This window comes from Falco biarmicus, chromosome 4 (genome assembly GCF_023638135.1).
Source record: "Falco biarmicus isolate bFalBia1 chromosome 4, bFalBia1.pri, whole genome shotgun sequence".
In the NCBI taxonomy this organism is placed as follows: domain Eukaryota; kingdom Metazoa; phylum Chordata; class Aves; order Falconiformes; family Falconidae; genus Falco; species Falco biarmicus.
This window is the reverse complement of record NC_079291.1, coordinates 72,765,148-72,781,734: the sequence shown is the minus strand read 5'-3', so window position 1 is coordinate 72,781,734 and position 16,587 is coordinate 72,765,148. Positions and strand designations below refer to the sequence as shown.

The 16,587-nt window shown below is 39.8% G+C and overlaps 1 protein-coding gene across 19 annotated transcripts in view; it reads left to right on the top strand.

Annotated features, from left to right (window-relative positions):
- RBFOX1 (RNA binding fox-1 homolog 1) overlaps positions 1–16,587 on the top strand; it is a 918,501-nt gene that overhangs the window by 221,172 nt on the left and 680,742 nt on the right. Inside the window, exon 1 of one of the 19 annotated variants that reach the window (XM_056338130.1) lies at positions 3,401–3,494. The exons of 17 other annotated variants lie outside the window; for them this stretch is intronic. In XM_056338130.1, coding sequence (XP_056194105.1) covers positions 3,450–3,494 — 45 coding nt within the window. In that variant the 5' untranslated portion in view covers positions 3,401–3,449. Of the gene's footprint in view, positions 1–3,400; positions 3,495–16,587 lie in introns of those variants that run through there. One more of the 19 variants, XM_056338133.1, reaches the window with a different exon arrangement.

The following is a 16,587-nucleotide window of genomic DNA, read 5'->3' as shown; positions in this document are numbered from 1 at the left end:
CCAGTATATAAACTGGGGGAGTTGGCCGGGGGCTGCCGATGGCTGCTCGGGGGCTGACCGGGTATCGGCCAGCCGGGGGTGGGTGAGCAGCTGCACTGTGCATCCCTTGTTTTCTTGTCTCCCTTCCCTTTGGATTTCATTCCTCTCCCCTTCTCTCTCCTTTTCACTATAACTGTTATTATTATTGTTCTTTTGGTTGTATTAGATTTCATTTATTAAATTGTTAATATCTCAACCCTCAATTTTTACATTCCTTCCTAATTCTCCTCCCCATCCTTCTGGGTGGAGGGGGGAGTAGGCGAGCGTGGCACTTAATTACTGGCTGGGGTTAAAACACAACAAGTGGAAAAAATAGAAGTAAAATGCTCCTTTTTTTTTTAAGGAGAAAAGGATGTAAGGGCTTAGATAATAAACATCTAAATGTCTTTAGAACTTCTGGTGCAACATGATACATAATGTGATGACACTCTTCTGTATTAGTCAATAAATACTTTGAAAATATTTATTTGAAAATCTCAGGTAAAACAGATGGAAATCTGGAATTACAGGAACTTCAATAGCCACTGCCACCACAGTAATATTTCAGTTAATTAATGATTGTCCCTGCAAGTGTAGTGGAAAGAACAGAGGTTAGAGAGATGCCTTCTTTCCTCATGATAGTATGTATGTGCAAAGAAAGTCATGACAAGGATCTCTTGCTGAACCACAGCAAGATCCTGATCTTCCCTGTTGCACTTAACTCGCTCAAGCTTTTGCTTATCCTTTTATAAGATAAAGTTTTTATCTTATCCTGCAGATCACTTCACAGGAAATTTAACTTTTGGTCTTGGTGTTGCTCCATAAACATTGTTACTGAGATGGGTATTGTTCCACACAAGGCTGCTGAAGTGTCTGTGCTGTCAACCAAGGGGATGGCATCCCAGCTGAGGGGCTGCAGCCCCCTGTACAGGGAATCATGGATGAGCAGTGGCATCATTTATTCATTTGAGCATTTAAAGAATTGTATCTCTTGCTCATCCGTGTAGTGGAAGAAACACTCAGACCAAAATTATCCACCACTTAGAGAAAGTGGTGAAAATGAACATGTAAAAGTGTACAGGTTTTTTTCAAGTTACCTGATTCTGTAGGCTGAAATGGGACTTTACCATGCTTTTTCTTTTTTAAAGCTGGATATACAAATTCAGACTATTATTTTGATTGATCATCTGATCTTTGTCAGAACTTTGCGAATGATGCCACTTGTTCTGCAGCAGTATGTTCTTTGTCAGTGGCCCCCCCTCCCTCATATTTATTGCTAATGAGATAATTAATTGGTTTAAACTGTTTTTCATGGCTCAAAGAATTGCAGTCTCTGAAGAACAGCACTGAGTACCACACGTAGCATCTTCTGGAATTGCTGGTCGTCTGGTAGAAAGCCCCTATGTGCTGCAAATGCTGGGAGCAACAGGCTGGGGGTAATGGTGCTGCTCCTTCACTGCCTTAACGCAGAGTGACCTTGCCCTGGAAATGGTAGTTTTGCCGAATAGCAGTGGCAATTAATGCTGGTGCCCTTTTTAATGTAATTCTGAGCTTAATACTAAGAATGGCTGGAGATCAAAATCAGATTTCAATAACAGAACTATTAGCCAGCCCATAGTATTTTGCTGATTGTGATGACAGGAGATGCTATTTTAGTAACCCCCGTGTTTTTGTTCATTCGTGTTTAGACACACAAGGTGGTTTAGTTGGAATTTCTAGTGCTTTAATGCTCTGAAACATATTAACTCCGGCTTAACAGTTAGTGTTTATTCATTTTCAGATCACTGTAGGTTCATTGATCCTCAAAGCCCCCTGAGAAAGAAGAGATAGGAGATAGGCGCTGTAAGTAGTAGTATTCTGATTTTACAAGTAGAAAAGTGAGGAGATGAATGATGTGGTCAAGGCCACGCCATAAGCCAATGTGAGCTCTGAGATGTTTTGGCTATTATCCCACTGGTCAGGCCAGCCCTTGGAACCTTCTACTTCTTAAATTATAAACTTAATGCTTTATTATGATGATGATGCCTTAATTGTCCCTTAGTCTGTCTGGGTAGATAGTTTTCTTTTCCCTTTAAATAATAAGGTGAGCATGACTACCAAAAAAACTTTAAAACATGGAAAACTTTATGAAATCAGAATCTGACTCTGATAGTATTTTGTATTTTTCTATTTTTTGTAGACCATAATGAAACCTTGTCTCTCCTGGTCTGCCAAAAACAGGTGAAAATTCTTTGACTTGTATATGCAAAAAGGGAATGATTGATAGAAGTTATTTGCTTGGAGATCAGTTGTCAGTCTCCTTTTTGATTGCAGAATGATAAATAATGGAAGATGTTTTACTGAACTTTTTGTTATTTTTGAGAAATAGTGAACGTGCGGTACGAAAATACATGTTGTAGAATCGGAAAAGTCCTCAGAGCAGTATCCTTTGCATAGTTACGCTTGGTGTAAGTAGTTATTTGTTTACGGTTTGTAACCCCAGCTCCATAAACAGAAGTACTTTGAAATAACAGCTTGGTGGGGTATGAGCAGCGCTTTTGCAGCACAAGCTGCTGGTTTGTAATGTCCCTCTGAAACAAACAGATTATTTTTTTTTTTTTCCTCTGCTCCACAAATGGGTTAATTGCTGCCATCTCTTGTGGAAGGTGTTTAGAAATTCATCACAGTTTGATCAAAACGTTAACCCTGTGGGTGAAGATTCTAGCTATGCTGTATGTTAACCCTTTTGTTGACCTAGGATTGATCAAAACAGTGAAGCCCCACAAACTTTAGCACCGTGTCTAATATTTGAATAAATATCAAATATTTAATAGATACATGAAGGCATTCCATGAGCGGATTATTGAATGTAATCTCCTCTCCCCCTGTCCACCTTCCTTTCCGCAAGGCGGGGGTTTTTAAATGAGCTGCTGCAGAACTGCTCTTACCTACAAATAAAACAAAATGACTTCATTGCACGCGTGCCCTGCAAAGCCTGCCAGGGATATTAGCAAGGGGAAAAAAATAACGAAATAGAATCGCGGAAGGGCTTTGGTCGCTGGCAGCAGCGCAAGGGCGCGCAGCGCCTGAGGCACGGGCAGCGTCCCAGGGCGGCTCCGGGTGCGGGGGAGCCGCCGGGAGCGCCCCGCTCCGCTCCGCTCCGACCCCGCACGGCGCCGCCGGGAGCGCGGGCAGGGCGCGCGCACGAGGTGCCCCGCGCGCGCCGCCGCTCGCGCCCGAGGCAGCGCGGAAGGGCCGCGCACGTGCTGCGCGGGGCGTAACTGCCGCCCGCGGGGCCATGACCTTGAGGGCCGCGCGCGGGGCGCGGCGCCTGGCGGCGGGGCTGTAGCGGAGGCGCGGGGCGGCGCAGGCGGCGGGGGGGCGCTGCCCGCCGAATCCCCCGCTCCGCCCGGCTCCTCCCGGCGCGGAAGCAGGACGCTGCCGCACCGACGATGAGATCTGGGCAGCTACTGGCGGCTGCGGGGGGGGCCCTTCAGGTAAGGCGGCGGCGGCCGCGGGGGTTACGCGGGGGCGGGGCGGGGAGGGGAACCTTCGCCCGCCACCGAGCGGCGCCGGATGGGCTGCGGGGGGGGGGCGGGGGGCGAGTCGGCATCTCGGCCGGCTGCTGCTACGGAGCCGCCGGCAGCGCCTTGCCAAGCTGGGGGGTGCGGGGGGGGCTGTGCCCTTCCGCGGCGGGTGGCTGAAGTTGAGGGGAACTTCATCTTCAAAGCGCTGTTTAACTTTCTTTTGATGAGATGTGTATTAGCATTTATATGAAATACGGCAGGAATCTCATTAGAGATGGTCTCATCAGATGAATCGCTGCCTTTTACTGGGCACTTGACAGGATCCCTGAACAAATGCGTTGCTTAGTTAACTTTCGGGTACCAAATATATTATCCACATCCTATCACGACGTTAGGAAACACGATTTGTACGAGGCTTTTAAAGCTTTATTACTGTCCTGGTTAACAGTGGTTTAGGTGGACTAAAACAAAAGCAATGTCTTAATAAATGCAAATTCAACATACAGGTAAATTTAGCTAAAAATCCATTCACGTCTGTGTGTATATGTATATATATATATATATATTAAAAATCTGAAATAAGAGTATAGAATACTGGGATATAAAAATGCCTATCAGTTGCCAGCCAGATATATAATTGTAGAGTAATTTAAAGATTTTGACTGAATTTAGCAAACGTGTTTTTTCTTGAAAAAAACCTCACACACTTCAAAGTGTGGAAAAAATGTTGAGGTAAGTAGGGAAAGTGGTTTTTACTGGCTTTTAAAAGAGGAATCTCCTCCATACCCTTAGTAGGAGTATGGTGTTTTTCTGGAGTTGCAGTCGCACGTGGGAGACCTTGGCCCAGCCTGGCAGTGGAGTGCGGGGTGCTGGGCACTGGGTGCTGCGTGGGTCAGGCAGCAGGGCTTGGTCAGCAGCTTAGGCACCTTAAAATCACATTGCTTTCAGGACTGTACAGTAAATTCTACCTCAGGTGTTTTGTTTAGATGGATATTCAAGTTTTTAGTGTGATTCAGAACAGTGTGCACCTGTCAGTTCTGTAGGGGTAAGGAATTTGGTTTGATACAGAAGTAATTAATTAGGTTTTATGCAGGTGTTAAAAGTTGACAATTTTTTTTGCTTAAGAAATACTATAAAAATGTGGCTTACATACAGTAAATGATTTCACAGGTATTTCTAAAATGAAGCAATACAGTTCTGTTCATAAATTATAGGGTTTTTTCCTTATACATTTAATATTCGTGTTGCTGATCAGATTCTGAACATGTAAATGAGGATGACTTCTGGAAAGTGAGCAGAGCTGCTCTGAAGTAAACAGCGTTCCCTTGTCTACAGCAAGAGCAGCAGTGGTATATATTATCACCGTTCTTGTATTTGAATTATTTAATGGAAACAAAGTGGGCTTTTGGTTTTGGTCCTTCATAGGTGCTTCTGTGTGAGCGCATGTGTGGAGTCTCTGGCAGTCACCAGTTTTACTTCCTTCAAGCCTGTGTACCTATTAGGGATTGGATTATCTGTTTCAGAGCTTTTCTCCCTAAAGCAGTACCAAATTCCTTGGTATTTTGGGTGTTGTAAGCATCCCGTATCTCGCGTCCCCATTGTCTTCCCTTTAATATTTAGCCAGTGCCATCTCGACATCCAGTAAAGTGATCCTTCGGCAAGCGTAAGTAGAATTAATTATAGCCCTTTGCAAGCACAGGTTTAGAAAGATTGAGCATTATATTTTTACCTACTCCTACATGGGTAACTATTTGAAATGAAAGTAACAGTAGATGGATGAAACAAATTTAGTCTTGCTATCTAGCAAGTGTTATAGTCCGTTTTTCTAACTTCAAGCCAGTCACTTCAGTAGTATCTTTATCCTGGCATTGTGCAAATCTTTTATGATAAGATTTTCATGTAAGGTCTCAGTTTTGCTCATAAAACACAAAACTTCCAGCAACAAGTAACGAATTGATTTATTCAGTGATAAGCCTCGTGGTATTCTAAATGCTGCAAAAGGTCTCGAAAAATGTCTTTAACTATAAAATAGGACGTTTGAGTTTTTTCTGTTGTCATGAAAAATATTACTATTAAATGTTAATAAATTTTATTAAAATAAATCTGTTAGAAATGGCAAATGAAGCACCAAACTGGAAAGCAGAGGGAACAGAAATATAATTAACTCGTGCTTTTAAGGTATTGTAGCAGTAATTGTGAAAAAATACCATAGAAAGTAAATCAGGGGAATATGTGTAGAGAATTTTAACTATTGAAAAATATCTTGTATAGATTTTGCTTCATATTTTAAGTAAGTAACAAGCTGAGGAGTTATTTTTAAGATAGCTCAAGCCTACTGAAGACGAGCTTTTAGTTGACTTCAGTGATAGGGATTTTGGAGTTTTTCTTACAGTGAACTTGTTACAAGGTAGTATATTTCTAGAATTTAGAGATGGAAACAAAAACTACAGAGGGCCTTGATTACTTCAGGTGAATTTTCAGTGTTATGGTTTTTTTTTAATATATATATTCAGACTGGGCTATAATTTACAACATTTCCTAGAAACTAAGCATAACTTCTGAAATGTAATAACTTTATGGGAGAGTAAGGTTTACTTTCCAAAGCTGTTATTCTGCCATAAATAGCCATATTTTCAATCCATCTAAAAACAATTTAGAAAAGTTATCTGCCTTTAAATTTTGTTTTGGAAAGTGTTACAAAGAAATAGTTCTCATAAATTGAGTTGTCAGGAAATAACAAGTCCAGTGGAATGCACTGACATATAGAAGATGGATTTTCACAGGTATGCCTTTTGGGCTCAAGGTGTGGGAAGTACGTAGTCACCAGGTGGAAGAAGAGTGCAGGCTTTTCATTTGAATAGGGGCATCTTAAGTATGTTTTCTCTAAAATTCAAATGCTGTGGGATTGCATTTGGGCCAGATACCAGACAGTTAGTTTAGTGACAAGAAATAAATTTATAGTGGCTGACTTGTTCTTGTAGCATTGCTTTCTAAATTTGACTGTGAATAAAGTTTAATTTTATAGCCTGAGCACTCGTCAGTCGTGGCATTGTGTGCCTATAGGAATAAGTCTCTTCCCTTTTTATTTTAAAAAGTATCAAAGGGAGATACTAAGATGTAGCAAAGTTGCTGTCTTCAGTGACATTGTACACTCTATTTGTGTTTTATTTGAACTTCAATTTGGACAGTGTGAGTGTTTGCTTTGGGGGACTGGAATAGAGCGTAAACATTTCTGCTTTTTATTTGTCTTCATCACACTCGTTCTGCACTTGATTTCAGTTAACCATGTTAAATTGCATAGACTGCAATTTCCCTTCATTGTGTTGGAAAATAAAGTAGACTATGGCTTCTCCCACCAGGTTGCAATCAGAGACTATTTTTATTCTGTAGTTAATTACAGATTTCATGCACAGCAATAAGGCTTCTGAAGAGTGGTATTTTTCTGATGGTCCAGAATACTTAAAAAAAAATGCCACAATATCACAGAGGCTTGTTAGTTGCCTTTTGCAAATACGGAGACAGGCGAAAACTTTGTTTAAAGTACTAAAATGGAGAAACTGCTTGAGTCAGCAGTAACATCCAGATTCAGTAAAAGTAGGTTATGAATTCAAGCAATTAAACATGACAAAAAGCCCAGTTTTACTGCCTTGACTTAATTATCTTCCAGTATTTTTTTTGGATACATAACAACTTCAAAATATTCCTTTCTGTCAGGTGTTCACCAGAAAAAAGTACACCTTCAAACCCCAGAAGCTCTTGAAAATCCTCTTGCTTTGCATTTGCACCTTCAGTTTTTAATTTTAATATTTTTATTCTCAGGAGAAGCAGACACTAATTTCTTCAGTTTAGTATACCTGGAGTTCAGCAGCTACTCATTTATGTACCAGCATTTGGTAGAGATAATTGAAAACAGACTGGCTGAATATTTAGGAATTGAAAAAGAATCTCTTTTAATATTTAATACATTATAAAAATGAGATTTTGCTATAGATGATTAGAAATCCAAAGAAAATCTTCATGTGGAAGGCCAGAGGATCCATCGTTTTGTGGTTTTGTTTTAATGTATTTGATTTTCAGTAATTTTAAGCAGGTTTCCTAGATGGTAATTATTGCAAATTTAACTGGCTAGAAAAGGGCAGGGAGGTGTCCAGATGTAAACCCTGGTGCTAATGACTAATGGACCAGCCTGAGCTTCAATTGAGCATTGGCAAAGATCATCAATTTGCTGCTTGTATCTTGGAGCAGGGTGTAAAATGTGAAGAGCAACCTACCACCCCTTGCAGATGGGAACTGCTCTGTCTCCTTGTGTTGTGGTGCTTTCGGGACAGGTGCTTATGGGTGTTTCACCTCCACGTGTTCCTTGTTGAGGTGGAACTTTGTGATACATGAATAATAGCGATCCAGGAACGAGGTTTGATCCTTTTTTCAGGTCAGCAAATTGTAGCTCACATGAGAACTTGTTTCTGACTGCTAATTAACTTGAATCTAGTGGCTACTTTAACTGTAAAAATGTATTACAGCAAAGTAAAGTGAGAGGCATATTTGGCACATCACTGCCGCGTATTTAGAGTTACTTGTCTGCTGCTGAGAACTTGCACTGTTACGTGATGCTCTAACGAAAATAGTATCATTTCGGTGAATGCTGTCATTTTAAGATGAGACTCAGGATCTCTGCTGCTGCGCTGGAGCGAGTCCTCTAAGAACATGACGTATAGGTCAAGCCCTAATGTGGGGTGTCACGGCACTCTCCTTTTGTACTGGTTTGCGTGATTTGTATGTTTTTATGTTAGCATCAAGTGTTCACCTTTTAGAAAGGTGATGTAATGTATCCTGGGGACCACTGGTCAGCTCTGGCGTCTGACTGTTCGTGACCCAGCCTTTTAATGTACGGTGTCAACACATGGTGTGTGTAAAAGAGGTTCATTTCTCAGAAGAATGTGTCTGCTGTCAGCTGTGTATGCAGGGAAAGTTTTGGTATTTGGTTGTGATACGGAGGAACCTCAAACCATAAATTATTTATTAGGTTATTCTGCAAGACTATATTGAAAATGAACATCATCTAATGTTTCCATGTGAAGATTTTTGATATTTTTAAAGCGTATTTATTAGCAGAGACTGCATGATGAACAGTGGCATGATGTCCTTTTTTCCCATCTTGCCACTTAAGCCAGCACCACATGAGGCTGTAATCCTGTGCTGATCTTGACAGTTACAAGGCAAAGCAGGATACCACTGCCTGTGCCAGGAAGCGAAAGCATCTAAGAACCAGATCTTATTTCAAGTGGCATTTCATTCCAGTTGAGAGGCTTTCCCAGTGGCAGCAGAGTCAAAAATTCAATCATGGCAGACTAAAATTTCTACCAACAGGGAAGCCACAGGAATCGACTTAATTCTGTTCTGACTTTCAGATTTCAAAGTGTGAGCCTTTTACTTCACACCAGTTCTTTCTTTGAGCCACAACAGGAAGTAATAGTTAATAAAGGAAGACATTAAGAATGACATTGGGTATTTCAATGTATTTTCCTTACTTCCAGTTGTATTTTCAGGATGTCTCCATCTCTCCAACAGGTATCTGTAATTATGAGAACAGGTAAATCAGATTCAGCACAATCAAGTAACAGTTGCTCAGCAGAATTTCTGTTTGCCAGATTTTAGGCTCGGAAGAACAGAGCATTTCACCAGCCCTGTGTGGTTCACTGATGGCAACCCTTCTTCAGACAGGGACTTGAGGGTGGTCTGTAGAGCTAGAAAACTGGGGTCAGGTTGGAGCTCAGTCTGGAGGTATGTCACAGTCAGTGAATTGTCAGTGAAAGGAAGTGTACAAATAGCGTACACAGGGATGCTGTTCGCCTTTTGGACGGGCAGTAGGTGCAGTGGACTGAGCTCCTGCACAATCCTTGCAAGTCCTGTAGGAGGAGGAACTCCATTCATCACGGCACACCATGACTAAAAGCAAAGCAATCTTCTCAAAAAAGTAAATGCAAATAATTAACATCAGCCATGTTATACAGCTGTTATTATCTCACACACTGTTCCTGTAGCAGCCATTAACTACTGAATGATGGAAAACAGAGTAAAGCTCAAGCCTGTTTGTATGTTGTTATTTCTTCTATTTTATAGAAGCAGCATTTTTGTATGTTAGTGTTTCCTCTAATTAATTCTTGTGATTCAGACCTGGGCAAGGCATTCTGAAAATGGGAGGCAGTACGGTAATTCTGCTTTCATTCAGTGTCGCCTACGTGTAGTTGATCTAGCACTGAACAAAATTCCATCCTGATGTTAAAATGAGGTATTTGGTGATCACAGAAAATAGCGATGCAGGAGACCACTCTCTTCCATGTCATCAACTCCTGCCCTACTCCTTGACAGGATCATCTTTACAAGTGTCATTCGCGATAGACACCCAGTTAATCTTTAGAAACTGTCAGTAAGGGAAGTTTCATTAATTCCTGGTTAACTAGGCAGGCAGTCTTTTATGACAGAGGTTCTGATTCAGACTTCAGGTTTATGTCCCACACATGTTTTAATTTCTGTGTTTGGGTTCAACCCTTTCTAGTTATCTCTTGGTTTGGGAATCTTTACTTTTACTCTGAGGCCAGCTTTTTGGACAATTTTCATTTGAATAAAAACATGGAATTCAAATAGTTTAATGACTGGGAACCAGATATTTGGCCATGATTTAGAATAAAACCAGGATTATATAATAAGTGTAAGATTAGTAAGCTTAAACATTTAAGAATGTGGTTCTCACAGCTGACTTGAGATCTCTAAGCTGTGTATTGTACTTCTTTGAGGCAGAGGTTATCAGGTTTATTATTTTGCTGAGGTCTACTAGAATGTTTTATCCAAAACCTATTATGCTCCTAAATTTATAGAAATGTGTATGTGTAGGGGTGTGTGTGAGCATCTGTTTCATAAAAAGATAAAAGTTGAAGACTTTTGCTGATACATTGAAAAGCTGATGAGCTCTGCCTGCTCTTGGTTCAAATAATTTCTCAGAATAATCATTACTGGGTACATTTATCCTATCGATATAACGTCACAGGGCAAGTGTGGGGAGAGAAGGCATGAAGACAAGGATTTGGAAGACACAAGTCTTTTGGAAGAAGGGCTGTGAGGTGATGCTAGCATCATACTCTGCTTAACTAGTGTAGCACCTCTGCACCTAGAGGGGATATATCCAGGAGGATTTGAAGGACTGTTCTTGGAAAACCTCCTTCCAGCCTGCACTATCCCATGATCCTGTGTTATTAGTTGGGTGGACCTGGTGAGCAATGGTTATTTCAGCAACTCAGAACTGAGGGTAAAGCACAACAGTGACAAAACAAAAAATGCTTCTGCAGTTTTGGGAGGGACGTGTACCTACAGAAAATGCTGCACATCTGTTAGAGAAATTTATAGTAAACTGCGTTTAGGTAACGAACAGCTAGATGACTAATATTATAAAATAATTATTTTTGAGTCATTGGCTAGTGTACAATTTGACTTTGGCTATGCAGTAGAACAAGAAAAGTAGATGCCAACTTCAGAGACTCATGGAGCGTGACTGTGAGTCGGGCAGGCTGGCGGGTGCAATCACGGGGTGAGGTCCCTTGGGCTGTCCTTACCTTCTTCCAGCTTGAGCAAAGGGCATTGTACCCATTAAGGTAACAGAAGACAAAGGTGGATAAGGAAGCTGAGAATCTTATGGGAAATATCTTTAAAAATAGCATGCAGGATGTGTATGGTTAGTTCCCTAGATCTTTGCGTCTGTGAAGCGTGAAGAATGTGAAATTCTAATGGGATCCAAGGAGTTTTTTTCAGGCAGTTATTTCATTGGGGGTGGGGGAGGAGGGTTAGGTAACTAAAAATCCTTTTCAGTTATTTTAACAAATTAACAAAGTTTATCAATATTAAAAAAAAAACAAACACCCAAAACCCCCCAAAAAACAACAACCTGAAAACATGGAAGAAAAGAAGAAAGAGACCACTACACATTTTAAAAGTTTCATTTTGGCATTTTGAAAGGAATTGTCCTGTTTTTCCCCACTGAGAAATTTCCTTTTTATTTTCCTGCATGATGTAGAACTGCCAAAATACTTGGGTTTAACTTGAGTTAGTAACACGTGTTGTTTGATTTTTCAGCGTTGCATTTTGGCTTAATGGAATGAATTCTAACGTGCAGTTGTGTGGCAATGTATTTTGAAGAAAAGGGACACCTGGCCTATCAAAAGTCGCTCTTGCTTTAGCAGCTTGATATGATTGAAAGTTTTATCTGCTCAGCAAGGCCGTGTGAGAAAGACACCTGGAATGAAGAAAACGGGATCTTTGGCAGTTAAGCAGGCAGAAACCCAGGAGCTGAGCTGGGAACTGATGACCCCAAGAATGTCAACAATTATAATGATGAGACTAACCGCTTGTGTGCTTTTAACCGATTAGTATCTGTATAGCAGCGTGTGAACAGTGTATGTAACCAATAGAATTAAGGTGTGACGTGTGTATGAATATTGTATAGAAGTTTGCAGTAACTTCAGTCAAGTGGCTTCAACTCCGATCATATTGATATGTCGTTGGGTCCGTGGTTTTGCTCCTGCACAGTTGGGTGTCACAGCACTTCCCCATGCCTGTTGTGAGTAGGGTGTGAAGCTGTGGGCTTAAAGTACACAAAAGAAGATTTAGATTAGGCATTAGAAAGGCTTCCTGATAGTGAGAATACTTAATAATTAATTAGATGAGTTAGGAAGATTATGGGATTTCTGTCACTGGAACCTTTTAGTAAAGATTTGGAAAGCCAATGTCAGAAGAATGCAGCTGTGTGCCTTTTTATGTAAAGGCGTACTATGGAATTAATTTATAACTGACAAACCTTGTTCTCATTTCTGTGTGTCCCTTTTAGTAAAATAGAAAGTTTGTCTCAAAACTGGGACTGATTTCCCATTCAGCAGGTGCATCTCTCTTATGTCTCTACCAGTATTTTTTTTTAGCAAAGTTCTGAAACTGACCTCTTGCTATTTTTACACATCTGTGAGGTAAGGCAATGAATCAATATTATGAATGTTTTCCCAAGGAAGGGAGTTCAGACAATTCTGGACTTCTGCAAAGATTCTGACAAAATCTTGGCTCTTCCTTTGGGCTATTTTTTTTTTTCCTGAGGTACAGTGCAATAAGGGGGGGGCACCTCTTCATTCCCTGCTCCCAACTGCCCTCTCAGGTGTTTCATCTTACGACAATGTGTTTGCTGGTGAAACTTGTATGTGGTTTATCACTTGGTTCTGAAGAAAAATCTTGGTCTCCATTTATGGAAGCACTGAATAATCCTCTCGGTAAGCATCAAGGCAGTTACGATATACTTAGAATTGGATGCATTTAAAGAATAGGTTCTGTATAAAGTCTTATAACATCTGTATTACATACAGGGGCTTCCCTTACTCTTTTAGTAACACCTTTATAATTTAAAGTATAAACATGTAATCTAAACTGAGCTATTTTGAAGATATTTTTGCTTTATTTATAGAAAGGATGTTTTACTTGTGACAAGTGCACAGACTTTCCCATCTTCTGCTAATGACATAACATTAAAGTTTATGAATAAAAAGCTGATTACACAGTTCTTATTAGAGCAGTTGAGACTTATTTTTACTATTTGAGAAGTGTTAAGAGTGCCTTGGGGCCAGAGAGGCTCTTCTGTGCTATTCTCTATGTAGTATTCTGCACGTTCTATGTAGCAACCAACAGCCTCAGTCAAAAAAAGCTTTAAATCAGGAAACATTAGAAATTAAAAGGCGATGTTCCTAATCAGTCAGTGTTACACGATTGGTTCTTGTCTCAGGAATTTCATTTTACAACCTGAAGTTGAAGTTTCTTGATTCAGTGCAAGTGTTGTGAGAAGGATAATCATGTTGGACCCCTTTTTTCTCCACTTTTTTGTTTGGTTTGGGGTTTTTTGGTTAAGCTGCTAGAGCCTACAGCTAGTTTGGCATAGGACAAAAGATTCTGTTAGAGGGAACTAGGATCATATCTGTGAAGACAGTACACTACTCATTGCCATGGAAAATACACCTTTCTTAAAGATTGAGAAGGAACACTAGGGAAGAAAGTCCTGTTGTACTCCAGAGTCCTTTTTGGTATGATACAAGCGCCTGTTGTGTCTAACCATAAGTCTTTCTAATTAGCTTTTACCTTACTCTGTACAGACAAATAGGAAAATATACTATTCAGCTTAGAAATGACATAATTTTAAATGAAGCAATGCTACTTACTCATTATGTCCAAAGAAAACTGTAGCTTTAGAATAGACTGTAGCAAATAGGAAACTGATACGGGAAGAGTGTTCTGTAATATCTGTATTAAAGAAATAGCTGCCAAAATACTTTAGGACTTGCAGGCATTGCAAACTTCAGCGGCTTTATAAAGACTTTAATATTTTCATATGCTTCAGTGTAAAGCCATCTGTCGCAGTGACAGAACAAAGTGTTGAGAACAAGAACAAACGTATGTTTATGGAAGTACTCCATGAAATGTTAACAAGACAGACATGAGATACACAGCAGTATCTTGTAACAAACGGGCAAGGGATTTGAAAAAACATGGCAATCATCTTCAATATTTACAATTATGATTTCTTTTCTAATTTTTATGTAGAAGCGTTAAAAAATAAAAGTCTGTCAATACAGATGGTGAGGGAGACAGGAGTGCTGAGTAAATTACTGTTTACGTTCACCTTTTGTAGTTTTGCGTGTTTCTCCTCTCTTTTATTATGGTCTTAAGCTTTTATCTGGATACATCAGTATATATGTTATACCTTATTTAGTGTTTCATACATCTGCTGGACTTTTTAGTGCAAACTAAAGAGCCTTAAACGCACAGGAGCTGAACTTTACTAGTACCTTCTTCCCATCCCCCATTTGGGACAGATTTTTATTCGTGACTGCACAAAAGAATGAATCACATCAGTGTTTGAAGTTAGAAGTAGGTATAGTGTGACTTTTAACCTGTCATACCCCAAATATGGGACACAGTGTGGGCTAGTAACAGATACAAAAGAGATTATAGTGGAAAAAATGGTACCGAGACATCAAAAAAATATCAAGTGTTCAAGAAAAGTTACTTTGAATCTTTTGTCAATGGTATTGCAACAAGAAAAATCTAGTTCTAAAGAATCTATACAGTTGGATTTTTAGTTATAAGGTATAAAGGATATATTTCATAGTGATTCTGTTCTCTTCAGGCCTCCATTCTCTCTAGAGGTTTGGGTGACTGGGAGAAAGGATTGAATTAGATTGTGCCTTAGCAACACTACGAATTTTCTAGGAAGTGTATTTTATGTTTTAAAATGATAGGTCCAGAAAAGATGTGAGCTTGAAGAGTTGTGGAGCAGGTTAAGGCCTAGTTCCCTCCCCTGTGCAGGTATGGAGTCTTGTTCTCCAAGCACAGCTTGGTGGGCCAGTTTCTTGGTTTGACTTGGCACCATTCCACACTGATGTGGGAAAGGGCAGACCTGATTATTTTTTTGCTGATAGATTTAGGTTTTACTATAACAATCTGTTTTCTTAATGAGATTTATAAACATAGCATGGATTAATTTTCCACAGCCTTCAAAAAGTTAAGCCAGCAGAATGCAGAGGTGGGAATACACAGATATATTAGCAACATCATTCTGAGATAACAAACAACAAAATTATTCTCATATTGATGGTGTTGTCATTCTGTGTTGACTGGTCATGTTTGTATCATTTCATGCTTAGGCAGTCTTGAAGTTTGGAATGTATTGCACTGTGGCATCTTTCAGCTATATATCCTTAAAGGAGCAAGCAAAATGTGGAAGTAACAATGTCTGATCTTTTATTTGACTTCTGATAAATGTGCAAGTCTTCGAATTTGTACTTGGTAACAGGGACACCTCGTGGAGAGCAGGAACATCCCAGCTCGCTGTCCGTGCCAAGAAGTAAAGGGAAAAACCCTGCAACTGTATCAAAACAGTTTGTAAAGAAGCTTTTCCAAGACCCTAAGTGTTGCCCTGTAGATGAAGACAACCAGCTAGTAAGAAATACAACTCCTTGATCGGATTTGAGCTTATTTAGTATCTATTTTAGCTTTGGTAGAGCACTGTTTACCAGATACCTCAGATGAAGGTGTATGGAACTGTCCCAGAAGCAAATCTGCTACTACTTCTCGTAAGTTTTTATGTTGATGTTTAATGTTGAAGGGGTGAGTTTTATCCCTAAGGCAACAGGTTTTAGACATCGGGGCATAAAGATTTAGTTCACTTTGAGCGCTCCTTAAATTTCCTTGAGTGTTCAGCTTTGGCCACACACTCTGTGACAATGAGTCTTACCGTGATATATACATATTGTGTTTAGAAAAATCCTAACACGTTGGATTGGTGGGAGGGGAGATGCCCTCCTGCTTTTCTGTTCATTTTCATTGCGTATCCTGTGTCCTTTTCTCTGAGAAGTGAACTTTCTAGCTCTCTGTGCCATCTACTGGTATCTATTTTGACTCCTCCTTTTTATTTCCTTTAGAGAAATAGGCAGCCTTTGTGTTATTTCTCTGGTTTTCAAATGAGAAGTTTTGGATCTTTTAACTAGTTCTCTCTTCTGTTCTCTTGGACCCTCTTACTTTTACAGTTTTCTTTTCACACAGACTGACTACCCTTTGTGCAGCTGAAGCAGGTGTCTATTGCAAATTATAGGAAAAGTTCCTAGTAGGATATCACATGCCAGTAATTGTTTTACTCTGCCAAGGGCTCCTGACTTTGTAAATAAGGTTTACAAAGATTTGTGATGCTGCTGAGACTTTCTCTTACTGCTAACAAGAGAGAAAATGGCAGTGAGTATTTTTTGTGCCGACACATCTTTTTCCCCGCGTAAAAATAGTTTCTTTCCCATTGTATTGTTTCTAAAATATTTATTTTAATAATGCATTTATAGACATTGTAATTGTCCACATGTTTATATGCTACCTATGTGGTAACATCTTTTTGGTATTAATGAGTTGGCTTTCCTTGCTCCATAGGCTATCCCCTCAATTTATTTGTCTTTTATTTTGATGAATAATGGTAACTTTTGATATGATTATTTTCTAA